Here is a 27,028-nt window from a genome sequence, read left to right on the forward strand (position 1 = left end):
GTAAGGCACTGAGCACATCTACATGCAATGTCACAGCATTTAACTTCAGGTATGTGTATCTCTAGCTCAGGTATGTGCACATTAGTACTCAAAGTGGTATCTCTAGCTGAACGTGAACACACATACATTCTTAGATAAAGGGGTACAAAAACTTGTTGTACGTTCTCTATCTGGCTTTTAACAAGCTTACTAATCAATTAAAAAGAGAATATCACAGATGAGGAGAGCAAATTGATACCGAACTGTCAATAGATACAGATTTGTTTTATTAATTAGCCATCCTGCTTTTTAACCAGCCAATCAGCAAGTTAAGGGATTCCAATTGTGTTAAAGTATCTCACTAGAATAACTGAACTGAAAATACCTCTCAGAACAACATGGAATATAAATTTAATATTGCAGAAGAACCATCTTAACTGTGTCACCTGAATCAAGATGAGTATCTTTCAACAGGAGTCATTTCAGATTTAAAAACCAAACTTCTACTTTTCCGACATTCAAGCTCGGTTAAGAGGGAAAGATACACTGTCTGATTCCACCACTATCAAGGTTTCCATGCTTTTCCATGAAATAGGAAAATAATAACACAACCCTATTCCTTGGAAGTAAAGAGGCTTCATGCTTGGACCTGCTTCTAAGTTCAGAGCTGAAATGTCAAATGAGCTCCTGTACTATTAATATCATTGACTTTGCCTTCTCCTGTGCCCATCTGCAAAGCAGATGTAACATTGGCTTGACTTCTATATGTTCCCTTTAAATGGCTGATGCCAGGGTATGCCGTTCAGACACAGAACATTGTCCCCAGCATGAGAGTAAGTGTTGTTCTGACAATGACATATTATTAACATGCTCTGTGTTGGGCTGCCTTTTAAAACTGTTCAGAACCTTCAGCTGTTCCAGAATGCTGCTGCTGATCAGGGCTGGTTCCGGGAAGCACACAACTCCTTTGTTTACAACAGCTTAACAGGCTGCCTGTTTGTTTTGGTCCTGCATGCTCTCTACAATGAGTTTAAGTCTCCATCCAGAAAAGTAGTTTTCCTGCCTAGAACACCTTATCTGCATTAGTGAATCTCACCTTGTTTCTCCTCCTCTTGAAAAATAATACCCAATGGGATCAATGAAGCCATAATTTTAATCAGTGCTTTTAGGAGAGGATTAAAATGTCAACACACAATCCACCAATGCTGCACATTCCTGTCATTGACAACAGTATACCTTAAACCACACCAGAATGTCAACTATGACCTATAGATGGTGGTGAACCATCCAATCACCCATACCATCCTTACCTTAGTTCAACCAAAGATCTTGTGTGCCGTGCCAAAAGGACAGTAATGTACCAACATTTACCATTTAAATATTGACGATACCTTCTTTTCCCATTGTTCGATCAATTTTGCTGCTAAATTAATAAGTAAAACATGGGTTCTTCATTGCTTACCTGAACTTATCTTTGGGAGAAGTTGCCTTGCTATGGTGGACATAGCAAACCACCTGGCTTGCCACATCCATTTGGCTGAAACTTGTAATGGCAGCTCCAGGATAGCTGACATACTCAATCTGTCCATACTGAGGTGGGGAAGTTATCACATAGAGGAGCTCCTCAGGTTTTTCAGTGCCATCAATTGCAAGAAGGATGTCAGTTGTCAAGAGGCCTCGGTCACCATTCAACACAGTGAGGGGCTTCATAAAAACAGCAATGTTTCCTACAGGATACGTCAGACACAGCACAAAATTATTAATAATATTCTCTAAGTCTTTCCTAACATTCTTTCCACTTCTGGACAGCTAAATGTTTGCATCTTATGCTTATAATGCATGGCTTTAAATAGGAAATTCATGATGTTATTTTTAAAAAAGTGATCTGCATTCTTTATCCTCATGCTAGGAACAATGGGCAGGACACACAAGGATCCACCTGACACACAACAAAAGAATCAACCAAACAATAATTAAAGAAACATGGGATGTTTGGGAGTGCAAGGGGATGAATGAGCATGCAGGATCCTGCCCTCTTGCCTGCTTCCACTGCACTATCCACTGCACTGCGCCCAGAGATATCCAGTCCCTCAGTTGTTCTCCATGGCACGTGAATCCAGAACTGTGGACTGTTGTGGGAGACACAACCCAGAATCTGAACCCATGGTTTAGTCATGTCTGTACATAGGATGGGGGCTAGCAACCATCAGTATGGCCATGACTGCACTTTTCTCATCAGTTGCTGTGATGGCAAGAGTTTCCAGTTCTGCACAATCTGGAGGCACATACAAAATCATGTGGAGAAGTTCACTAGTATGAACCAATGGTTAGAATGAAGAAATACAGTGAACATACAATCAAAAATAGAATTACCCTTTTCCATATCCTTAATTGTAATAGGGAAAATCACATCTGGAGATCTATTGTTCCCATCCCACAAATGAAACACAAAACTGTCTTGTCCCGTCGAGCCAAGCGATCCAGTGTGTAAATATCTCAGAGAGTTCATATCTATGTGGTCCTGGGTACACTTCATCCCATTATGAAGTGTCACCCAGTCGTGGTCTACCTAGAAAAAAAAAAAGCACTAAATACATGAAATTCCATTTATAATTCAGAAGTTTTTTCTTGTGCTTGTTTGTTCGTTTGTTACAAGTCAACATCAATAACCCTTAAAGAAGGTGCTGAAGGCAAGAAGCAGCACATGGTGGAAAATATGTGCAATGTGAGCCTACCTATATATGTCGCACCCTGCCCATCGGTAATTGAGTAGGAACCTTTGGCACCAGCTGAAGCCTCTGAGCCATCATCCATGGCAGCCCAATGTAGAGCATATCATAGTATTGCAGTCTTGGGGATACTAAGGCACGGGTCCTGGTGGCCAGGTTCTCTTGTGTCCAGAAAGGCCATCGCTGGTGAACCAGCCTGAGCTAAGCAGATGCATCCTATCTATTGTGACGACTTGGTCTTCCTGTGACGACTGTGTCTAGGAGCTATGCACCTCCTGCTTAATGAAGAGGGCAGCCCTACGCAGCATATCCTTTCTACTCAATTCCTTGACTTGGGAACTGACTCTTAACAGCACCTTCATCTTGTCAGTGACCCTTATGCTGTCCATTGACCCTTATGCAACCCATTACTGCTTCCAGACACTAGTCCAGCTCCTACAGTGTTTCTCCTGAAATGGAAGGCAGAGATAGGTCTGCACGTCATCTTCCTACTGATGAGACCTCATCCCAGCACTCCAAATGACTTCCTAGAGCATATTCACATAGCTATTAAGGAGCATGCGGAACTTGGTGGAACTCTGCAGTGCAAGCAGCACAGGTCCAGTCAGATGTTTACCCATGCTGCTCTTGAAAACTGGTTCTCCAGGAAGGTGAGGAAGCTTCATAGCACAATGCCCGCAACTCCCACCTCATGCAGCTGCTTCAAGGGGATACTATAGTTGATAGTAACAAAAGCTACTAAGAATTCTAGCAGAATCAAACAGGTTGTTCTCTCTCCTTCTCTCCATCTGGTACTAGTCATCCACCAGGATAATCAAAGCAGTTTCAGTGCCAAGGCCAGACTGAAAGGGGCCCAAAAAAATAACTCCACTCAAATAAATCTAAAGATGATCCACTACCATTTACTCCATCAATTTGCCCCCGGATGTGTTCTCTGTTCATAGCCTTTACTCATTATAGGCATATCAAATATGTGAATCCAAGAACACAAGCAGTGATGCATATTAAGCACACAGAGAATAAAAAGAATATTGTGGTATATCTCCAGGACAAATGCTTTCTCACTCTTTCCCCCTCACACACACATACACACATGCCCGTGCGCACACACACACACACTTCTCCTGACTGAACTCTGATGACAAACATTCCTCTAATGCAAACAGGACATCCACCACTGGTTTGTTCCAAGGATCAGGATGGAAATTATCTTAGCCACTGCAGTGTGTTTCAAGCCCATGAGAGGCATTTGAGAAACAGAAGGATTATGCTCACTCAATTCTAACTCAAGAAGGCTGAGATCTCCATTTCCAATATTTTATTTTGTTTTGTTGAAATACAAATACTGACCTTGAGCTGGAGATGTCCATTTTCTGGGATTCTCTGAAATAAATAATAAATTTGTTCCCTAGGGGTGTCTTTATCTTCAGCTGACAGAACAGCACTAGAAATAATTTTGGCTTCCCCCATAGTCACCTCTATCTTACCCTTCCTGCAACAAACAAACAAACAAACAAACAAAGAACTGCTGGTGCTGTTGGTTAATAGAGAATAATCACCAAGATAATGGCATGAAAAGTTACTAAAAGAACACACCCCCACTTTCTCACACACACACACACTCACTCTTCAAATCCAGGCAAGTAAGGCTTCATTTTTATAATACAGGTGAGACCCAAAAATAAAACTGAGATTTTAAATTATGGACCAATTCATGTACAGCAGCATAAGGAATAACGGAAGAACACAGACTCCTTCTCCCTTTCTTCCCTAGTGCGTTGTGTGGGATTCTCGTGGGAGCTAAGAAGGATATGCTTTTGGTTCCGCTAGGTCCTTTTCTAGAAAGTCAGCATTTATCCACATGTACCTGCTTTTGACTAAGAGAGGGGCTTGATGCTACATTTCCCCTTCTTTCTCTCACACAGCAAATAGGCAGTATAAATACGCACAATTCAGCTGTGAGTACTAGTGAAAGCTGGACTGCGAGGAAAGCTGAGCGGAAAAAATAGATGTGTCAAAAGTTCACATTAAGGGAGAACTTTATGAAAACCTTGGACAAGCCAAAAGACAAATAGGTTGGTCCTAGAACAAATCAATCCAGAACTTTCCCTGGAAGCGAAAATGACAAAATTGAAGCTGTCATACTTTAGGCACATAGGATGAGTGAGATGGCAAGAATCACTGGAGAAAGACAATCAGGCTAGGGAAAGTTGAAGGCAGATGATGATGATGAGGAGATGGATTCCTCCATAAAGGAAACCACAGTCTTGAATTTACAAGAGCTGAGGGGGCTTTGACGGGCTTTCATTCATAGGTCTCCATATGCTGGAGACAACTTCAATGGCACGTCGCAACAAACTAATTGGGTATAAGTTTCCTTGTTTCTGATTAAAAATGCAGAGCATCAGGCTATTGTTGGCATGGAATATCGCATAGTGGGCAGTTTCATCACATTCAAGTCTGCCTTATCATGTGCAGGATTGCACCCAAAGGTAAGAGAGAGCCACATTAGCTTATTGCAGCATGTTGGTGGAAAGGGAGCCGGCATGTGAACAGGGTCATCTGGCCGTGTGCTTATAGGTAGCCTAAGAGATGCACCAGCAGCTGACGCTTTTCCAGACATGGATATAAGTAGTGGGGAAAGAACTTGGCCTATTTAATTTCTGTGTTAAAGACACAAGGGCAGAGGCAGTGAGAGGAGAGCACCCCACATATTACTGTGTGGTGGGGCAACTCCTTGGGGTTCATGAGGCCCCAGTGCCCATTCCCAGAATCTACTGGAGGCTATGTCCCTATTGCTGCTGTTGAAATTGCCATAGGTACCCTCAAATCTGCTGCTACTACAACTGTTCCCTGAAATTTTGCAAACAAGTATAAACCTTGCCTACAAGAACAACTACGTACCACAACCTGGCATCTTTAGCATTCAGAGAACCTGCTCTACCATTTATGGACTAGAACTCTCCTCCATAAATGCCCTTTTGATAAAACAGATCACAAAGATAGGGTTTTTTTCCTTTCTATCCCACCTAGGAATGGTGAATGGTGAAAGCTCCAGGGACTTCTCTACAGGAAGTGTTTAACCGGTGCTTCATGGAGGCTTCTTTTTCCATTTTCTTTGTGGGAGAAAGAGAGTGTCCTATACCCATAGGTTTTTCCTCCAGGGTTTTGGTTTTGCTAAATTACACAAGCCTTTATTCCAGTTTGTTGCACCTTTAAAATTTAATATCTCACTTATCCATGCTCATTTTAAAAAGCTGCAAAATGGCTGTAAAATGTGGGGTCCTTCAAGAATGGAAATGTCATGTTAAGGACCCACCAACTTCCACGAGTGAAGGGCTATGAACACACAAAATGCCTTGTATTAAGAAGTCCAAAGTATGATTCCCCCTCTGGCAAACTCAAATCGGCTGCCCTTCAGCTTGGGCCAGTTTTTTAAAAAGGTGCCCATGTGTAGGGCTATCTAAATTCTGTTAAATCCATTCCATCTGTGTTTTGCAGAATGGCACGAGTCCTTCATACCATCCTCTACTCATCATTGAAATGGGACCTGAGGGACAGGACATACGACGTTCATTTTACTTGCAGAGCTGCACATTAATGCAAGTAGACAGTTGCGCAAATCATTCTTCAAAAGAAGAAAACCAGTCTGCAACTCTGCCAAATCCATACAATGCAGGAGAAACTGTTTTTCTGCAGAATTTGCAGGTCAGGTTCATAGAAATCCAGATTCAACGGAATCCATTGTGGATTTCCCTAACAGTTCTACTTCTCAGCCACCTGCTGTCTTTTGCGACAGATCTCCTGTTACTCTCCCTAAGAGGAAACCTTACCTCAGAGCAGGAGGACAGAAGGCAGCAGGGTGCCCCTTTCAAAGGCAGAAGGGGCTGTGTGCTAGTCGGCAACCTAGGGAAGGTCTTACAACACCTGTCCTGCGTGGAGGCGGGTCTTCTGTTGCCCCTTCTCCATGGTGCATAGCAGCAACAGTTTTGGTTACTGGCTTGGGAAATGTGGGCTGTGGAGGTACTTGCAAGAAAAGGGGGGATTACAGGGACGTCTTTTTAATAGTGTTTGCACTTAATGCACAAAAAAGAAATCCACAAGGCTTTTCAGCACACACCTGGAACACTCAAAAAGCCAAATTCATTCAATGTTGAGGCTAGTAATGGGGAGGCCAAACATCCCTACTCCCAAGTCCCCCCATCCCCATCACTCGATCTTCCCGTTTTTTGTATTACTAACTTCCATTAGTGATTATGGCAATTTCCACCATTCATTCTGCAAAGAGACCATTTGTGGAAAAATGCTGTTTGGGAGGTTTTTAGTCTGTATTTTCTGTACAGTTAGTGACCCTTTATTGCAATTAAGTTGTAAAATATCTAGTCTAGATGGCACAAGAAATAGTTCTCATCTGCTTTGGTGCTGATAGCAAAATGCAACAGGGAAAAAGTCTGCTTCCAAGTATGGAATGACCAGCAGAGGGTGTGCAAAGATCGTGGTTGCATTGAAATCACTTTCCAAAAGAAGTCCAGATTGTGTACTTGTTGAATGTGTACATAATATTTGCATACGTGTATATAAGTTGAATATATGCATACAAGATGCATAGCTATGTTCACTGTCATTTCTGATTCAGATCTGGCTAGTTTGCTCATAACAGACTGTCATCTTGTGATACATTGTACGGCATTGTGGTTATTTACGCAAGACAAGCTCTATAAATCACTAATTTGCTGTTTCAATCACTGCCGAATCGTCTTGTCAGATCACATCTACCAATTTGGAACAGGAACATGTGGCTTACTTGCTCAGCACTGGTTTCTCATCATTAACTGGAATGACCTCTACTGAAATGGTTTTCGACACTTTATGTTTCCCATCTGATAGCAGGATTGAAAAACCATCAGCTAGGCTGTCGGAGTCATCATGCATATACATCAGCCTCATTCCTAGAAGGTGAGGTGAAGGGGATGGTAACGAGAGAGAGAGAAAGAGAGAGAGAGAGAGAGAGAGAGGGTGGGAGGGGGGAATGAATCCGGTTTTCTCAAAATTGCTTTCATGGCATCTCCCTCCGTTTCTGTAGTCCCTCCGACCCTCCACATTTCTGCTGGTCACCACCACGGTGTTTCAACTGGAATGGGATAAGCCTTAGAAGATCAGCTCTTTATTAATCCTTCAGCACCCCATTGTCTCAAGAACATGCTTGTGGCCTGCTCGAGTCATAAAGCTCCTTTCTAAACAATCTGCTTGGTTCCAAAGAGTGGACTTCTATTTGCCTCCCATCCCTCTTAACATTAAAATGTGCAGCTTCTGTAATTAACACTCTTACAAATAATTGCCATAGTTCTGATTCTCTCATGCTACTTATTGAAAGATTGGGAGGAGTTCCCAGGTAGATGTGTCCAACTTGGCAGGGACTTCTGATGTTATCTATCTGGTGCAACACTGGAAGTGGCTGCCATCCAATGGGGGGGGGGGTGATATCCATGACATCATAGAACTTAGTGGTCCTTACTTCAGGGTAAACTGAAGGAGCAGGATGGCAGCTTGATAAGCAAATGGTCAAGTATCATCTAATTGGGTTGAATGAGTTCAAACCTCCAGGGCTCAATGAACTACATCCTAGTCATAAAGAAGCCAGTGGAAGAACTTTCAGAACCTCTGTCTATTATTTTGAAAAAATCGTGGAGGACAGGGGAAGTGCCAGATGACTAGAGAAAGGCTAAAGCTGTCCTGATGTTTGTGTGTTTAAACCTTTTGTTAAATTTAAACTTTTGTTAACTGCCTAGATAGCCATAGCTATAGGGCAGTATATACATGAATGGTGCTCTTGATAGGTTGGTGCACAGAACAACATAATGAAGTTCAATAGGAACAAATGCCAAGCTCTGCACCTAGGAAAAAGAAACCAGTTGCATCATTACTATATCCAAAATACTTGGCTCAGCAATATAGCAAGTGAGAAGGATCTTGGAATTTTTGTAGATCACAAGCTGAATATGAGTCAATGCTGTGCTGCGACTACAAAATGGACAAATGCTATTTTAGGCTACATTTAATAGAAGTATCACTTCCAAATCCCATGAAATACTAGTTCCCCTTTACTCAGCACTGGTTAGGTCTCATCTGGAGTACTGTGTCCATTTCTGGGCACCACAGTTCAAGAAAGATGCAGACAAGCTGGAGAGGGTTCACAAGAGGGCAACAAGGATAATCCAGGGGCTGGAAACAAAGCCCTGTGAGGAGGAATTGAAATAACTGGAGATGTTTAGCCTGAAGAAGAGAAGACTGAGGGGTGATATGATAGCATGCTACAGGTACTTGAAAGAGGACAAAGAAGAAGTACACAATCTCTTCTTGATCATCAGAATAATGGGTTTAAGTTACAGGAAGTCAGATTCTGGCTAGATTTTAGGAAAAATTTCCTGACAGAGCAGTATGATAACAGAACCAATTAGTCTAGGATGTTGTGGGCTCTCCCACACTAGAGGCATTCAAGATGCACTGGGCAGCTATCTGAGAGGGATAATTTAACTTGAGAACCCTACACTGAACAGGGGTTGGACCTGATGGCCCTTTGGCCCATCCAACTCCATGGGTCTATGAACCTACATGACATTATACAATGAGCCCTGCTGGATCAGAAAAAAGACCCCACAATATACATTTCCTATAAAAGCTGACTAGATTCCTTTGGGAAGCCCAGAATCAACACATGAGTCTTCACATTCTACTTCTGTTGTACTGCTGGTGCCTCTGAAACCGTAGGCCACACATAACCCTCATGACTAAATGCCAATAATAGCCTGATATTCCATTAAATTCTCTAATTCCCTCCTAAAATCATCCAAACTAGTGGTTCATCACAACTTGTCATGGCAGAAAATGTCACACGTTATGTTCTTAAGCTCCTCCCATTCAGTATCATTGGATGGCCTTGTGCTATAGCATTATAAGTGAGATAGAAGAACCTGTCTATTCACTTTCTCCATGTTCTCCATAATTTTATAGCCCTTCTTCATGTGCCTATCCCAGGCACTTATTACTTAAATTCCCCAAATTTTTTAGCCTTGCAAGGGGGGTATTCAGTCCCAAATCCCTTTTGCTCATAGTTAACTCCATTTAAACAGCTAGAAAATGCACAAGTCAATTTACAATGCAACCATCATTTAGGTTTTTTTATTATGATATTTTTATACTGTCATAAAATAATTTATATAAGCTGCCTCATCAGGAAATGTTCTAAAAGGTGGAACATAAATTTAAATTCTATGCACATTTACTCAGCAATATTCCTAGGAAAGTGTGTCTAGACATATGCGATGCATCCTTACTTAGAAAAACCCCTACTAAATCAGACAAGACTTACTCACACTCTTGTGCATAGTATTACAGTTTTAATCTGCTATTCCCAAGCAGATAAATAAGGCAGCCTCTGAATCAGGTTGAGAAATAAAAATAGTTCTTATTGTTGCACTATCTGGCAGTAATTGATCCACAGAAGAAACAGTCCAGTAGAAGGCAGAGGGACACTTACCATTTTTCAAAAGCTCCATGGAGAATTCATGCACAGGAAGTTCATGATGCTGGTGGCCATTCATTGCTTGTTTGTAGCGGACAATATTATTGCCATACATCCCATTAACAAGGAGTCCATGTCGGGGTTGTTGCACAACAGTAAATATCAACATATCTTGTGGTACATCCAGATCAACAGCGTTGATTACAGATGGATCCAGTTCTTTCATCTGGCCCTCTTGCACCTGAATAGCCGAAGGAAGGGAAATGCTGATTATTTGCAGAACAGGATGATATGAACTGGCATTCCCACCCTAAAGCAGCCCATCCAATAAATACTCACTGATAAATAGTTGCAAATTGATTTGCATCAATTTGTGATGCAAAAGTCTCTCTTCCCACTTTTAAGGAACATTACAAGAGCCTGAATTACTGGCCAAAAAGCAGGTATCCCGGGTGCTGCCATTACAAGGGATCACAAATAAACCAGCTTCTTGACAGTTTGCTTGCACCTGCAGACAACAGCTGGTGAAGGTCCATGAACTAACACACACAAGCCAAGGCTTCAGGCCCGCTTGGGGATTCCAATCCAGCCATCTTGGGTGCCCCCCAAAAAATGTGGCCTTCCTCTGGCCCCATCCCTTTCTCCAAAGGGCGTTTGGTGATTTCCCAGCTTTTGTGTGTATATTCCCTATTCTAGAAGGTTTGGTTACTGCTAGTAAGAACTTTGGGATTAAATAAACTGGAATAGCTCTCATTCTGGCTCCACCCCCTTTTGCTTTTGGCCTCCCCCACCACTAGAATGAAGATCCTTAGAGCTTCTCTAAAATGGAATTCAGTGCTCAGGCTGAAAGTAGTTCTACACCCCTTCTATAAGCTCTTCCCGCTTGTCTTAAGGCCCAGCCCTATCTTTTACAAATGCAGACAGAAATTATGCAGTGCTTACCTGAGAGAAATTAAGAAAATGTGGTAAACAACTCCAACCTCTGTGTGTGTGTTTGTGTGTGTGTGTGTGTGTGTGTGTGTGAAAAGACTACAGTTTGAGAAAATGACTGAAACAGGTAAAAGGAAGATAAAAGTTAGCAAAGGTGGACAGAAGAATGAGAAAGACAGTTAAAAAGTGGAAAAATGGGAAGCAAGCCAAGGCGAGATGCTGAACAAGAAAACAACATATAGATGCTATTGATGATGTTTGTGGGGGGGTGCACAAATGCAGGAGGGGCTGATGGGATGGGATGCTTTGCCAGGTTTGAAGGGCCGTCAAAGCAGGCCCAAGCTCTTGTCACTGGCCCTTCCCTTCCCTTCCCTTCCCTTCCCTTCCCAGAGAGGGGGCAAATATAATTGCCACTTGGCCTTCTTGGGAATGGGAGAGGAGCACAGCAGAGGAGGGGAGGTCAGACCCTCATGTGCAAGGGGCGGAAGGTGATGGGAGGTGGAGGCAGAGGACAAGGACGTGGTGAGGCCTGCAACAAGACCAGAGGCCCAAGACAGACATTCAGGACACAGTCCTATGGTGATGGCTGTAAGCCACCACACTTGGAGGCTTACAGGCATCCTACACAGAGTAGGAAGATGATGGAAGGGGATCTTTGCCTCACCGTCCTCCTACCTTGCATATTTTGTTAGATGGGCACTTCAGAGGCTGAGGTAAAGAGGCTGGAGCTGCTTCAGAGCCCTCATTTCCCAGCCTCCAGTCTCCTGCCCTCACGTTGCCTCCCTCCAAAACACCTCCTTTCTAAGGTTGCTTTCCTGACCGTGCAGAATAGCCTGCATGGTTCCCTCCACACTGGCTGTGTGGGGCAGGGCAGTCAGTGCTCCAATTCTCAGCTCCAAAAGCTGGGCATCCAAAACACCCTGTGGCCCCTGCAACACCATCTAGGGCTATAGGACTGTTCACTCCAAACAGTTGTGTAGTACACAGGTTTCCTTGAACTTGGTTGAATGAACAAGCATGCAAGATGAAAGGTATTGGGTTATTCTGGGGGAGAAATACAGGGTAGAGAGCAGCTGTGTTGTATTTTAGCAGACTCTGTATTTCCTTCCTTACTGTAATATTCCTTGCTATGAATTCTGGGACTTCATCATTTGCTGGGTTGATTAAGATATAAAATGGTGTCTCCATTGAACGACGTTTCCCATCAGTGGCATACAGCATAAATTGGTCTGTGGTTGGTTCAGTCCTCTTGTGCCTGCTCTGGACGTAGTTTATGTGCAGGGCCTTCACATTTTTTAACTGAAATGAGGCTAGACATTTGAAAAAAATGACAAGTTACCAGAAATCCATGTTTTGTTTTCTCAGCTAACACTGCTATAAGCTAATAGTGTATACATTTGCTTCATTAAAGCTGTCACAGAAAAGCAAAATTATCTATGCTAAAATGCATCTGACACATTTACGCAAGTGTGAGTTGATAGTGTGTCCGGGCCTAGGTATTTACTAGAGGTACAGCAAACCCTTCCAAATCCAGCGCCAGTTCTAATGATGGATGGATGCAGGAAGCTACCTGCATAAATCAGAGGGACCCTATTGTTAAGAGTCTGTCAGCTGCTATTTTATAACAACAACAGTGGTAATAAGAATTATCTCCCTAAGCTCACAGACAATTCTCTCCAGTGGTTGCATCAGATGGTTTTGATTCCACTAGCACAAACCTTCTACTGCATACAGAAACCCCATTTCCTCTGCACTTTCAATGGGCTTGCTGTTTGCACAAGTTCTGCCTGCCCTTGTGCAACCACTAATGGAATCCAACTCTTGTCATTTTTCCAGTAGCATAACATTGGGTATAACCATAGGCAATTTACAGATTAAAAGAAAATACAATACATTAAACTCCACAATCAAAACTAGCACAGATTACAACTTCAACAAATATATCAAGCTTGTTGAACCTCTGAGGATCAAACTCCATTTTGCCCTAAATCTCATGGGCAACATTCCAGTGATGGGCAGGACTGAATGCAAAAAGGCAGGAAAAAAACTACTAAAAATATATTTTAATGTTAAGGATTTGCAGTCAGTAACTAAGCCTTAGGAGAGATGTATTAACATTTTAGAGTAGAGAAAAGCTGCACCAAAAAAAAGGAGGGGGGTGATTGATGGGTGGTAGAAAAAGCAGAGACAAGGGAAGGGGGTCTGGCCTTCTGGGGGACCCCTGGAGGGGGACTCAGTACTGAGGTTCTGCACTGCTGGAGCTACATACAAGCCTAATGTTCTAAAATGCACCATAGATGACTAAGAAGTGACAACATTCTTGGCTTTAAAGACGAGTTGCTCTTCACCATCACACCCACATACCTATACTTATTCCCATGTTGCTTTTCTCAAAGCCAGGAGAAGGCAATATATTTTCTATGTACCCAAACTGGGGAGGAGAAGCTAAAATAAACTCTAAGTTGTCCGCTTCGGTGTCTGGATCAGTAGCATACAGATGGTTAACTGTAATGGCAGCTGAGGAGCCTTCGTCCACAACAAACATGGCACCTGCAAGCAAATGGTACAATGAACAGAGCTACAGCAGCGTCTTGAATTGCAGGGATATTTCATGCTCGAGGCAGGCAGTGGAGAGCTGGCCGGAAAAGCCATAATTTCAACCATTTGGCCTGTTTGTTTGCCAGTCACACCAAGGACTCTTTTGTCACCAAGTGAGCAAAGGGTGGGGGTGGGGGGAACACTTTCAAAACAATTTTGGCGATAAGCTATTAAGTATGGTTGATGTGCTGCTCAAGATCGGTTGTTACCTCTGTTTGTCACAGCATTAATTGCCTGAGAGCTGTTATGAATTCCTCATAATGAACCATTTTTTATGCATCAGTGCTTAATTTCCCTGCTGGGACAATGCTTCATTTCCAGAACATTGGTTGGGTGATAGACAGCAAATCACAAACTTACTCATACATACATTTTTGAAAAGCGGTGAACATGCATACAATACTGGCAAAATAGCTTTGTCTTGTGTAATGGCAGCCAGTTGTAAAGAAATGTTTATTAGAACTGCGACGCTACAGAGTGGGCACGATGCCTGGCTGAGGAAAATGTAGTTCAGGCATTCAAGAATCACGGCCCATGTGGGTCTGACCCACAAGAGGTCCCATGTTCTTTAGCAGCCATGTTTCATTATGGGATATCCACTTAACTTTCTTTCTGAAACACTTTAAAAAGTCAAGCCTATGGTTTTTGCAATCTTTGTATAGTGCCCAGAAACATTAAGTGCTTTTAAAGTAATTACTTAAAATGAATAGTTCAGCATTGTCCTAACAGATCATACAGTATAATCCTAATCATTCATCAGTTTCCTTTTCTTTAAAAGAAACCCTGCTTTAAAGTTATCCTAAATTAGTGTTAATTTCCTTATCTTTAGCCTGCTGTATGAATGGAACAGGACAAAGTACAGTAAAACCTTGGATTGTGAGTAACTTGGTCTGCGAGTGTTTGCAAGATGAGCAAAGAGTTTTTCTAAAATTTAACTTAATAAACAAGCAATGTCTTGCAGTACAATTAATACCCTTGCCTCCCCCCTGAGCATGCCTTCAAATTTTTGTGATTAAAAAAAAGTTACAGAACAGATTACGATATTTTTCCGTGTATAAAATGCTACTTTTTCTTTAAAACTTTTAGCTAAAAATGGAGGTGCATCTTATAAACGGGGGGCATGCTCGGGAAGGGGGGAGACTGGCACAGTAGCGCACACGGGGGCAAAGGTGTGCAGGGGGGGTGGCAAAGTGGTGCGGGGGGGCAGCAGCCTGCTCGCTGCAAATCGTTAGGAAAAGTGGGGGGGGGCGTCCTCTACATGGGGGCGTGTTATAGACGGAAAAATACAGTAACCTTATTTACATTGAACCTTATGGGGCAATTCGCTCTGATATACAAGTGCTTTGGATTACAAGCATGTTTCTGGAACGAATTACGCTCGCAATCCAAGGTTTTACTGTAATGGCATCCTAAGGTCACAGAGTATTATTACTACCATTGTTACATTGCATTTCTGTTCCACCGTTTTTCCTCTTGTGAGGAACTAAAGGCATCTTCCAAGGTTCTCCTCCACCCTATAGTTATGCTTGCAACAAAAGCCCTGTGAAGAAGGCTGAGTGAGTGACTAACCTAAAGTCACCCAGTGAGCCTTGTGGCCAAGTCAGGACTAGAGTCCAGATCTCCAGTCCACTCTAACCACCACATCACACTGGCTCACCAGTCTACCTTGTAGATTGTTCCACCTCAGGCTCCAAGGGTATGTGCCCCATTTGTTAATGTCTTCCTCCCCCAAATACTTTGCTGTCTGAAGCAAAGCTGCCAAATGCCTGAGGCCAACTGAGCTATTCCGACATCTGTAATACAACATCGACCATGTTCCCGTTTCTTTGCAGCACAAGTACAACATTCATACATTAAACCAGTATCAGTCCTTTGTCTTTTCATGACACCTCATTCATTGCTCTGCCTAATGGTAATTCCAGCCTTGAAAAGATACCACCACCTTGCAAGTAAAAACTACTAGGTTTTCTCCTAGGCTACTCCTTGGTAAGAAGGTTTTAATGAAAGGGGCTTTTTCTGCATAGGGAGTAGCTGGAAATGGTACGATCCATTTCCCCTCTCAGGACTTCATTTTATTTGCATGTTGACTCAAATGTCAAAAACAGCCATTTAGATTCACACATACAACTCTGGGATCCTCTTTGCAGTGTTTTGGAGGTGGCCTTTCACATGAGTCACTACAGATTCATAGCAGGCCTGCTTCGTGTGTCACCTCAGTGACATGAGAGTCAGTCCAAGTAGATTTGTCCTATACTATTCAGATAACATCTGGATGAGCAAATCACGTGGACTCCTTTCCTAACCACTGGAAAGGTCAGGCAACATTTACATGAGAAGTACCCACACCATTTATCTCATTGGCTTGGCAACACCATTTGGATATTATCCCAGTGCCATAAAACTTGAGGACAAAAAAAGAAGTCTCCTACCACAACATTCCAGCTCTGTTCATGCAACCAAATTTGTATGGGACGAGTAGAGGATTGAGCAGAGCTTAGCAGATTCTGCAGAAACTTGTGATCACCCCCATCTAACTTGAAACTTCGTCTGTGTTTACTGCACATCACCCTCCCTAAATTGTCAACTTCATAGTGGCAGAAAAAATACAGAATTAAGTTGAAAGTTGGATGTGTGGGGAAACAGACAAATGGCCTTCTCCGTATGGATTTTGTTAAATCCATTTTGCCTGTGTTTTGCAGATTATCAGGCATCTTTAATTCTATCACCTACTCGTTGATGGAATTTGGGGGTTTTGGAGCTGTATGAGACTTTTGTTATACTTCTGCAAGTATACATTAGTAATAAACCACATTAGCACAAGAATGTATTAGCATTAGACTGTCCCAAGATGTCTATGATGGGACAGTATAGACAAGTTTTAAGTAAATAAATAATACATATTTGCGAGTTGTCAATGTGCACAACCCTGCCTCCTGACAAAAGTTAAAACTGGTCTTCAAGTCCATGGAATCCATGTTACTTGGAAAAAGTTAGCCTACCACAGAGTTCAAAAACTGGATTCATAGAAATCTGTTATGGATTCTCCAACTCATTTTACCCCATGCTGAACTTAGGGAATTATCTAGTCTACATTCTAACTATAGCAACTGAGTGAACATACATAAAAACCAAGAAGAAAAATATATAATTATTTATATTACCAGTGGCAATGGCTGGTGGTTGGTTATCCACTGGAAAAATTGTGATATTAATGTCAAACACTGGAAAGGATTTATGAAGAGGCACAGGAGGAAAAGGAGATCCATCAAAACAACAGGCATTTCCATCTGGGCCAAGTTCATCATCCAAGACAATAAAGGTGAGGACATCAAATAAAGGAGTCAAGCCAATCTCTCCACCTGGAAAAGGGAACTACAGGTAAAGCATGATTTTTTTTCAATACAAGGTAAACATTACCATAAGGATTTCTTTAAAAAATGCAGAGATGCCAATATATTTTCTGCAATAGTCAAAAGAACATGAAAAGACATACCAAGAAGTTCAAGAGAAATATCTAGAACTGCATGATTATGGTACATTATTCCATTTAAGGAACAGTTGGTAACATATGAAAACAATTGCTAGGATATGCATTTTTTTTTTTTTTGGGTCATGCAGTTAGGATAAAGATGCTACTTGCTGAAGATTGGGGGAAACTTAATTATCCTCTATTAGCCAATTGGTTGCTGCAAACATGTATCTCTCACTTCAGAAATACACCACCTCTACCAGTCTCTCCCAACCTGGTGCCATCCAAATATATTAGGCTACAAGTGCCATCATCCCAGCCAGCATGCCCAGGGAGTTGCTTCCAGCACATCTGGAGAACATCAGGTTGAGGAAGGCTGAATTATAGCATCTGTCACCTGGAGCATATCCATGCTGATACACAGATGCTGCATGCTTCTTGGTTATGTTATGGTAAATGTTACGGTAACCCTACGGATGCTGATGTGAGCGCTTTCTGGTCTCCTGCATTCAGGGGATACAACATTTAATTTGATCTCATCAGCAGCACAGTGGTAAAGACTTGGTGAGTATATTGGCCTTTGGGCCAATATAGCAGAATATAAGTTTAATAATAAACAAATACAAGGGAAGGAAGGCAGGAAGAAAAGAGATCAGGGCACCGCTCTCACTCACTTGTGTGTTCGTATGTCACTGCTCCAGAAAAAACATCTGCTTGGAGAAAACGATCTACCACGATTCCAGCTTTCTTTACAACCCCATGCTTGGGATGCTGCGCAAGCATGAAGATCAGCTGCATGTCTTCACTGTCTGCATCAGTAGCACAAAGGTGCTCTGAAGAGATGGGCACTGCCTGACCCTCTGGGCATTGCAGGAAGGGAATGAGATCAGTATTCATCACAGGAGGCTCATCATTTACAGGCATCACCTGGAGGAAATGTGTGCATTAAAACCCCATTGTCCTTCTGTCTGCATATGCAGGCATGATTTACTCAAGGGAGTAAATTTACTCAAGGAAGCTATTGCAGAGTGAGAGGTGTGTTGTGAGTCCTGAACTGTTAAGGCAAAGAGTAAATTGTGGTGGATCTCGGTTCGCTTAAAATCAGACCACCAACTAACAAAGTCAACAAATGAAAATATGGAAAATGCTAAAGGTGAACAGAGACTATGTAGGCATTATCAACCATTGTGCACAAAAATGTATACATGTGAAACATGGTTTGCAGGTGAACAGTCCAAGGCCCAAGAGGCTCATGTTGTAGTAGAAAATGCAGGTTTGCCACTAAATGTATGCTTGAGAGGGAGTTGCAGGTAATCCAAGGTTCTGAGTTGGGTGTACCTGAATGGTCTCAAACATGTACATTACCTTTTATTGAATAACTCCATCTAAGTTGCTACATAATGAAGCCCTGATGCTTCTTTCAGAAAAGAAAAATGTTTGTTTCTAAATAGGAAAGATTGGGAGATGTTTGAGTAAATTAGTAGCTGGGGAAGTGAGTGGGTAAATCTTTCTGTCACAACCCACATCCCCTGTGTAGTTCATAATGTGAATTTTTTGCACATGTGTGGAGAATTGTGCTGACAAAGACAATCCTGAGCTCAGAAACATCAGGCTGTGAAAGAGTTAATCCACCGCCCACCCTTCCCCCTTTTGTACTGTCCTAAGCAGCATCAGGGGGTCTCACTGAGGCCAAAAACCACAGAATCTAGTCCTCTGAGAACTCTCCTGGTATGTTCTTAATTTTACAAATAATATATGTAATCAGATTTTTTTAAAAACAGGAATTTTAACAGGGCAGTCTGTCTTAAGTACACAATATACACATGTGCATACAGTGCAGGTTTTTCTCATTTTTAAGTGGCTCCTGTTTCCTTAAATATTTGAACATACAAACTTGGAAACAAAACAGTTCTCTCTTGCTACTGTACTTACCTGTTCATCATTCAATTCAAAATGGATTCATTCCTGACAATAAAGAATAAGCTGGAACAGGTGCAGATGTCTATTAACTGGTACCTGCCAAATTTGTTATTTAACTGATGCTGGCACATTAAAACTCCACAGTGAAGCAGAAACCTCACCCAGCCTGGGAGTTTACAGCTTGCAAAAGAACTGCAAAGCTCTCTGAAAGTTTTAATGTTCCAGGAGACCTACATTCTGATTAGTCTTGCACTGACCTTAACGTGTAGGATAAACTCAAAAGAATTGACACCATCTGTAGCTGCCAGCAGGATATGATCCTGTGGAATCTCTGAGCCATTGTGATGATACCTAGGGGAACAGGGGAGCAAGATTATCAGCTTACTTCAATGATTGCATCGCTAGCGCTGCTCCAGGCAGCATTACCCAGTTCTGATAATATGTCAAACCCTGCACATGCCACGGAATTCACAGCCCTCACCTAGGGAGCTAACTATCAAGATTAAAAGACAGAGAGAGGGATGAAAGGGTGGAAAGTAAACATTGGGAAGGGACACAGGATGCTGCCTATCAGACCAAATCTGCCTGTTTGACCAAATCCAGCACCAGATCAGATCACTGGTCTAATTCAGCATGATCTGCACAGACCGGCAGCAACCCTTCCAGGTTTCTGGCAGTGGTCTTTCCTAGCCTTACTTGGATAAGTCAGGGATGAAGCCTGCTCTGATACAGGGAAATGTGAGGGTTTGACTGAAGAAGGGCTCCTTACATGAGACTGCTAGCTTTCCACTTTACCATGGCTTCTACTTCTTTGCAGGATTAAAATTGACTTTTATATGTGCTTTTCCCTGGTTTTTCTTCTTTTTCTGTCTTTCTAAATGTTCCATTACACAGCCACTAGGTGGCACTCCAAAATAGTTTTGCTATGAAAATACAGAACTTTCTCATTCTGATTCATTCTATCATGTCCAGTTAATAGCACACTTTTCTCTCTCTCAAGAAAGCTACAGAAATAATTGCAAAGCATGGCAGAAGCTGTGGAGAATGATGATGTCACGTAAAGCACCCATGAATGGTGCCTCCTGTAGAGAAGCCCTTTGGTTTTTTTGTTGGTTTTGGCACCTCAATTTCAGCAGAGAACAGCAGGGGCTGCGGCAGGGGGCAGCAGGCGCCAGTGCTGCCCACCCCTGCCATACATGATGAGTTGCTGCTGGATTTCAGGCTGCAGGCAGCAAATCTAATGTGTGAAACAAAATTAGCCTTTAGGGAGGATATGCAAAATCAGGCTTTGCTGACATGTGAGTTTTGTATTTACAGAGAGGTGTGTATATGTGCTACATGTGTGTTAATGTGGATGAGACTTCAAACATTTGATTCTCAACCTACATGTAAAATGCTACAGTTTTGTAAAATCCCACTACTATGAGGCCCATTGTATCCTTCAGTTCTTATACTTCCTTAGTAGAGCTATCAGAGAGTACGTCCAGATAAGGTTTTTCCCCCTCTAAATTGTTATTGTACAATTGCCCTGCCTGAAGCACAAAATGTTAGAAGGGATCCAGATGATAACACCTTGCATTCTGTAACCTCCCACATTTTTTCATTTTTTTAACTACAGAAACATCTACTAAAACAGAATAGCTGTGCAACACTTATAAGAGCAGGACATCTGGAAGCACCCAGAATCCACAGGCAGATGACTGTCCACTCTAACCTGACTTTGGACATGTGTAAGTCTTCATAAGTGAGCTGATCCCCTTGCTTCACGCAGCTTCCATCCAGCTCAACAGTCCCATGGAGAGGTGGCCTTAGCAGCTGGATACAAATATTTTCTCGTTTGGTGTCCACATCTGAAATCAAAATGTGCTCCTCTGTAATGGTGCAGGACCCACCTTCTTCCACTTTCAAGTTGTTTATAAACACCTGAGCAGAGGGGAAGAGGCAACAGATTCAATGTCTTCTCGGAAGATATTTTTACTCACACTAACGAAAGTAGCATTTTCTTTTTTTTATGGATGCAACACAATTTTGCAAGCCACTGAACCAAAGCTAAACAAATAAATGGATCCACCTGCAGTATTTGCAGGATTGCCTAGTGCAAATATTTATCCAGCTGTTGTTAAGCCAGGCTTTAGGAATGCCAGTTTTTTTGTTCTATTAAATGACACAGAAAGAAATTGGAATAATCGAAACAGTTTTAAAACTCTTTATTTTCTTACCCTTTGTAAAATCCAATAATACTTGGCTACAATTGAAGATACTGAAATTGCAGAATCATGGTCAAGGGAAGAATTCAAGGAGGAGGCAGCCCTGTGTCTTCCTGCCATCACCTGGGAGGCCAAAGGATTCTTCGGAGACTGGGCACTGGAGCCTCCAACCTTGGTGCTCAGATTCCAGAGATCAAGCCCCTGCCCCGCCCCTTCCAGCCAAGCTCTGCCCCCCACTGGCTGCCCACTCCCCAGGTCACAACAGGGTCTTGGGGAAAAGGGGCATGCTTCTGATTCCAGACTTCTGATTCCAGTCAGCATCTCAGCCCCCTTCCCTTGCGCTCACCAACTTTTGGCCTTCTAGAGAAAAGGCAGAGTGCAACATCCAGCAGCAAAAGGCTCTGCTGCTATGCCTCATGCCTTGCACGGGATGTTTGTAAGCCTCTACGTTTGGAGGCTTATAGCATCTGCCATGGGGGTGAGAGGACTGCACCCTTTGGTTTCAATCCTGTACCTGGTTAGCTGGACCTAAGTGAGAATTACTTCTGAGTAGATGCATGTAGGATTGTACTTGAGTCCATTTCTATGGTTTTGTCTCTAAACTGCCCCTAGATGGGATAGTTCATCTAGGATGGCCTAAGGGGAAAAATCCACATGATAAGAGGGAACAGAAAATACTCTCTGATTCCAAGAAGGTACGACACAGGCAGATGCCCATCTTTCCGAACAAAGAGGGTTTCCAATCCCATGTCGTTCTCTTAGCATGAGAGTGCTTAGATGAACCATGTTAAGATATGTTTAACCTTCCCTGACCTCACTCATTCTCCATTGTCTTCTGGCAGGTTTCATTATTGATTTTTCCTTCTGCCAGACTTTAAGATAGAAGATGCCCAGGTGGGGCAGACACTGGAAGGAGGGTGGCATTTGTGGGAGAAATTAGCAGGTACAGAAATTAAACAGGTTTGCCATCCACTCCTTGAAAATCTTGTGCCCCAAACCTGTATCTTGTGCCCCAAACCTTTTTATTTAAACGTCATTTTAATTGTTAATATTATTTGCTTATTTTATCTGGCCAGGGCAACTTATTTTATATTGTTAATTTGTTGTATGTATTCTATTTTAATTTTATGTTGTGAGCCGCCCCGAGGCTTCGGCGAATGGGGCGGCATAGAAATGTTTTAATAAATATAAATAAATAAATAAATATTCACCTTTAACAAAATACTAAGGGACAAAACAAATACTACTTTAATCAATTTCTAACAGCTACACCTCTAGAGCAGGTGCAGGGCCTCCCACCTAGATCTTAAAAGCTCTACTACCCCCTATGTTGTAGTCCTTGGGACCCTGGGTCTACTCTAAAGTAAAAATGATTTTAAAAGACACAGGTACTAGATGTGGATTTGAAGTGATTTGTGTTTTGGACCACATATCCAAGAAACTGTCAGAATAGCATGTGATTCCTTTTTAAGATAGACATAGAAGTAAAAAATCCTAAGTAGCTCCCCAAACTTAGTTTAATGCTCAAAATATTATATGCATCACTAAACAGCTAAGCCAACTTTTTAAAAGGCTAAGTTTTGCAAAAGCTGGCCTTCGCTTCTTTTCTCACTTCAGTTTGACCCTGGCTGAGGCCTGACCCCTTGTTTTCCTCCATCCACATGAGTATTACAGTCTTACCTCTGGAACTTGGTTGTCTACTGGAAGAATGGTAATGTTGAAGCAGATGCCGTATAATGTTGCGCCATGTTGATTGCTGACTGAAAATGTGAACTGGACATACTGAGGCTCAGGACCAATATCTTGCAAAGGTGGCATGTAGGCCACTTTCATGTGGTTAATGGCATGCTGCAGGCATAAAATAGTGAAACAGATAAATAAAAAGCAAGGGGAACATGACTGTCCTCCAAAATTAAAATATATCCACAGTAATACACCTCCACTTGGCACCAGGCAGGTTTCATCACCCACATATTGCCCACATAATACGCTGAGTAGGAACATTATTATTATTATTATTATTATTATTATTATAACATTTCTATGCCGCCCCTTGCCGAAACCTCGGGGCGGCTTACAACATGATAAAATACATTGAAATACAATAGTACATAATAAATTACCATTAAATATAACAATACAAAAAATACATTGATTTACAAATACAAAATTAAAATTATCAGTATAAAATAAAAATATAGGAGGAGAAAGAGAAGGAAGAAGAAGTTGCCCAGGCCAGATCATATGTTTTAACAATTGAAATGATGTTTAAATAAAAAGGTCTTTACCTGGCGCCGAAAAACCAGTAACGACGGTGCCAGGCGGACCTCTTTGGGGAGTGAATTCCATAGGTTGGGCGCCACCGCAGAGAAAGCCCTCCTCCGGGTACTTACTCTCCTAATTTCTTTCATGGAGGGTTCCCGGAGAAGGGACTCTCCCGCAGATCTCAAAGGGCGGTCGGGCATATACGGACGTAAGCACTCGTTCAGGTAGCCAGGACCCAAGCCGTTTAGGGCTTTGTAGGTCATAATCAACACCTTGAATTGGGCCCGGGCTTCAATGGGAAGCCAGTGAAGCTGATGGAGGACTGGAGTCATGTGAGCATAACGCCCCGTCCCCGTCAGCAACCTGGCAGCTCTATTTTGCACCAATTGAAGTGTTCGGACTGTCTTCAGGGGAAGCCCCACGTAAAGCGCGTTACAGAAGTCTAGGCGGGAAGTCACCAGCGCGTGTGTCACCGTCGCCAGGCAGTCGTATTCCAGGTAGGGGCGCAGCTGATTAATCAGCCGAAGCTGAAGGAAGGCGTTCCTCGCTACCGCTGTCACCTGAGCTTCCAAAGAAAGCTCCGGGTCGAGGAGTACACCTAAGCTGCGGACCTTATCCCTAAGAGGGAGTGTTGCACCATTCAGGACCAGGTCAAATCCACCCTCTCCGAAACCCGATCCGCCAACCAACAGGACCTCCGTCTTGTCTGGGTTGAGTTTCAGTTTATTGGCCCTCATCCATTCCCTTACCTCGGCCAAGCACCGGTTCAGCACAGCCACTGCCTCACCTGGATTAGTGGAGAATGAGAGGTAAAGCTGGGTATCATCAGCGTATTGATGATTCCGCAGCCCACACCTCCTGATGACCTCTCCCAGCGGTTTCATATAGATGTTAAATAGCAGAGGGGATAGAATGGAGCCCTGTGGTACCCCATGGCATAGCTGCCATGACGTACAGACATGGTCCCCCATGCTTCTCTATGCCTGGTTCTGATGCAGTAGAAACTGATTCTGACTAAACACAGAGTGAGTTGCTTTTATCTGCTCACACATAGCTGGATGTACAGGGAGGAGCAATGCAGTGCCTGGGCACTGGGCTTCTAATAGATATTCAACTTGGTAACAGACCTGAGTGAATGACCTCAGCGATGGTGTGGCTGGATCCTTGATCAGTTTCGGAATGCTGTCTACCATAAACAGTTTTCCAGCATCTGTGTGGCTGCACAGAAACATCAGTATTGTCACACATATATGCAAAGCCATACAGTTTCTTCAATAACAAAAGAAGAGGCAAAGTCACATTCCAAAATGTATTGCCACATCCGGAGCCAGAGTCAATGGTGGGCATGGACAGGTGCCTGCCAAGGACGGATATTCCTACTGAGCAGGGACCTACTAACACCAGCACCCCGGTCTGTTCCTCCTTTTCACTGTTGCAACCTGCCCCTTCCCTGGCTTCTTGCTTGGGCCTGGACAACAGTGCTAGTGAGATGCTGCTGCCTTCTTGCTCACGGCCTACTGTGTTAATTTATGTGCATGGAGTGCTTTTATATCTGCATGCATATTAGGATAGAAAAACTGGGCAAAAACTGGTGCCCAGTGAAGCTGAGACTGGCAACAGCCAACATGTTCTTAACCCAAGAGACAAAATGGATGCGCTAGCACCCTGTCACAGCTTTGCTAGTCACCACCAACTTTGCTGAGCAAGACCTGGAAAACACACCTTTTCCTTTTGTGAAGTATGTATGTATTCACTCAGACTTACTGATGCACAGATGAGAAGAATGGGGGAGAAGTTATGGTATAGATGAGCTCCCTTTCCTGTGCTTCCATGTCTATGTAATTCAGGTGTTTCTTGGTGAGATGGACAATCTCAGTTTCCTTGACAGCCAGATGGCGGCTCACTCCTGGAGCTTCTTTGGGAAGCTGATCATCCACAGGAATTATGTGTACTCTTACTACCTAGCGTAAGGATTTAGAAAGACTGTTATATACTGAGGGCTTTTGGGTTCCCATAATGGTGGTGAGAAAGATAGATCATCAGAAATACTGCAACTAAAGCATTACAGAATTTACAGTAAACCACCCTGTCATATTTTACAATTAGATTTCTATCCTGCCTGTTTCTTTTTTAAATAACTCAAAGAGGCTTACATCATTTTCTTCCTCCTGCCTTCAGTCTTATCCCCACAACACCAGCCCTGTGAGGTAGGCTGGGCTGAGAGTTTGTGACTAGGCCAAAGTCACCCAGTTGGCTCCATGGCTGAGTGGGCACTAGAACCCAAATCTCCTGAGCCGCAGACCCAGGTGTTTAACCACTAGACCACACTGGCTCTATGCACATCTACTGGAAGATACATTTCAAGAGCAGGTAACAAAGTATTCCACAAGTTCCCCATGTTTCTTCATATTTTGTTTAAATTTGCCATTTAAAACCTTGCATTTTTTTAAAAAAATCTGAGACCTTAATATTTAAACTTTTAACAATGTTCATGATCATTGATTTCTATATTTAAAGATGAATACAAGTCTAAAAATGTGCATAAATATCTGAAACATTTCCAGATATAGTTATAAAAGCAGAAAGACACAGGAAGCCAAGAACTGAGTTCTTGTATCCTGGTTGTATCCATTTATTGGCCACCTGAAGCGAGACCTTTAGTTTAAGGTCAGGCTGACAGCATTTTCTGCTGGGTATAATGCCAAGTCTCTTCGGAATATGGACAGAGCTTTGTAACCCATTAAGCACATTCACAGCAGTATTATAGACCCATGTACCTGATCCATCTGGTTGACAGGAAAAGAAAATTCTCACACATTTAGAGTGCAGTTCTAAGTAAAAGGAAATCCCATTGTGCTCAGTGGGACTTACCCTTGTAAGTGAATTTAGGACTGTACCCTTCGTTTATACTATTATTAATACATTGCACTTATATCCCACCTTTTTTGTCATGTGAAGAACCCAAGGTAGCTTACATAGCTCCTTTTTATACTCATAACAACAACCCTGTGAGGTAGGTTAGGCTAAGAGTGAGTAAGAGGCCCAAAGTTACCCAGTAAGCTTCATGGATGAGTGAGGACTAGAACCCGGATCTCTCAGGACTCCAGTCCAACAATGCATATGCTTGCATGGCCTTGCAATAAATAACACAATGACACACCTGAGTTTCTGAAAGATTGGGAGGGTCATGACTATCACACAGAACTAGTTCAATTGAATCTTCAAATATTTCTCCTCCGAAGTGACGATAGTAGATTATTCCATTAAACAGATCTTTCTGAAGAAATTGAGTGACTGGATAACCTGTTGAATCACAAACAGAAGCAGGCGTATCTTGGACCTGTTATAATTACATATAAGAATTATACCTCCATTCTAATGCAGAGTTCAGCAGTGTTCTTCAAGACAA

The 27,028-nt window shown here is 42.5% G+C and overlaps 1 protein-coding gene across 1 annotated transcript in view; it reads right to left on the reverse strand.

The window, feature by feature from the left end:
* The window catches only part of FREM1 (FRAS1 related extracellular matrix 1), a 76,304-nt gene that overhangs the window by 24,372 nt on the left and 24,904 nt on the right, over positions 1-27,028 (reverse strand). The window contains exons 9-23 of the mRNA XM_044428113.1: positions 26,780-26,922; positions 25,384-25,580; positions 24,747-24,837; positions 23,035-23,202; positions 20,862-21,070; positions 19,405-19,498; positions 17,902-18,154; positions 16,920-17,117; positions 13,525-13,710; positions 12,274-12,470; positions 10,246-10,471; positions 7,513-7,657; positions 4,055-4,200; positions 2,353-2,544; positions 1,442-1,706 (exon numbers count right to left, since the gene is read on the reverse strand). Coding sequence (XP_044284048.1) covers positions 1,442-1,706; positions 2,353-2,544; positions 4,055-4,200; positions 7,513-7,657; positions 10,246-10,471; positions 12,274-12,470; positions 13,525-13,710; positions 16,920-17,117; positions 17,902-18,154; positions 19,405-19,498; positions 20,862-21,070; positions 23,035-23,202; positions 24,747-24,837; positions 25,384-25,580; positions 26,780-26,922 — 2,710 coding nt within the window. The remainder of the gene's footprint in view (positions 1-1,441; positions 1,707-2,352; positions 2,545-4,054; positions 4,201-7,512; positions 7,658-10,245; positions 10,472-12,273; positions 12,471-13,524; positions 13,711-16,919; positions 17,118-17,901; positions 18,155-19,404; positions 19,499-20,861; positions 21,071-23,034; positions 23,203-24,746; positions 24,838-25,383; positions 25,581-26,779; positions 26,923-27,028) is intronic.

Source organism: Varanus komodoensis, unplaced genomic scaffold (assembly GCF_004798865.1).
Source record: "Varanus komodoensis strain SLA01 unplaced genomic scaffold, ASM479886v1 scaffold19, whole genome shotgun sequence".
Lineage (NCBI taxonomy): Eukaryota > Metazoa > Chordata > Lepidosauria > Squamata > Varanidae > Varanus > Varanus komodoensis.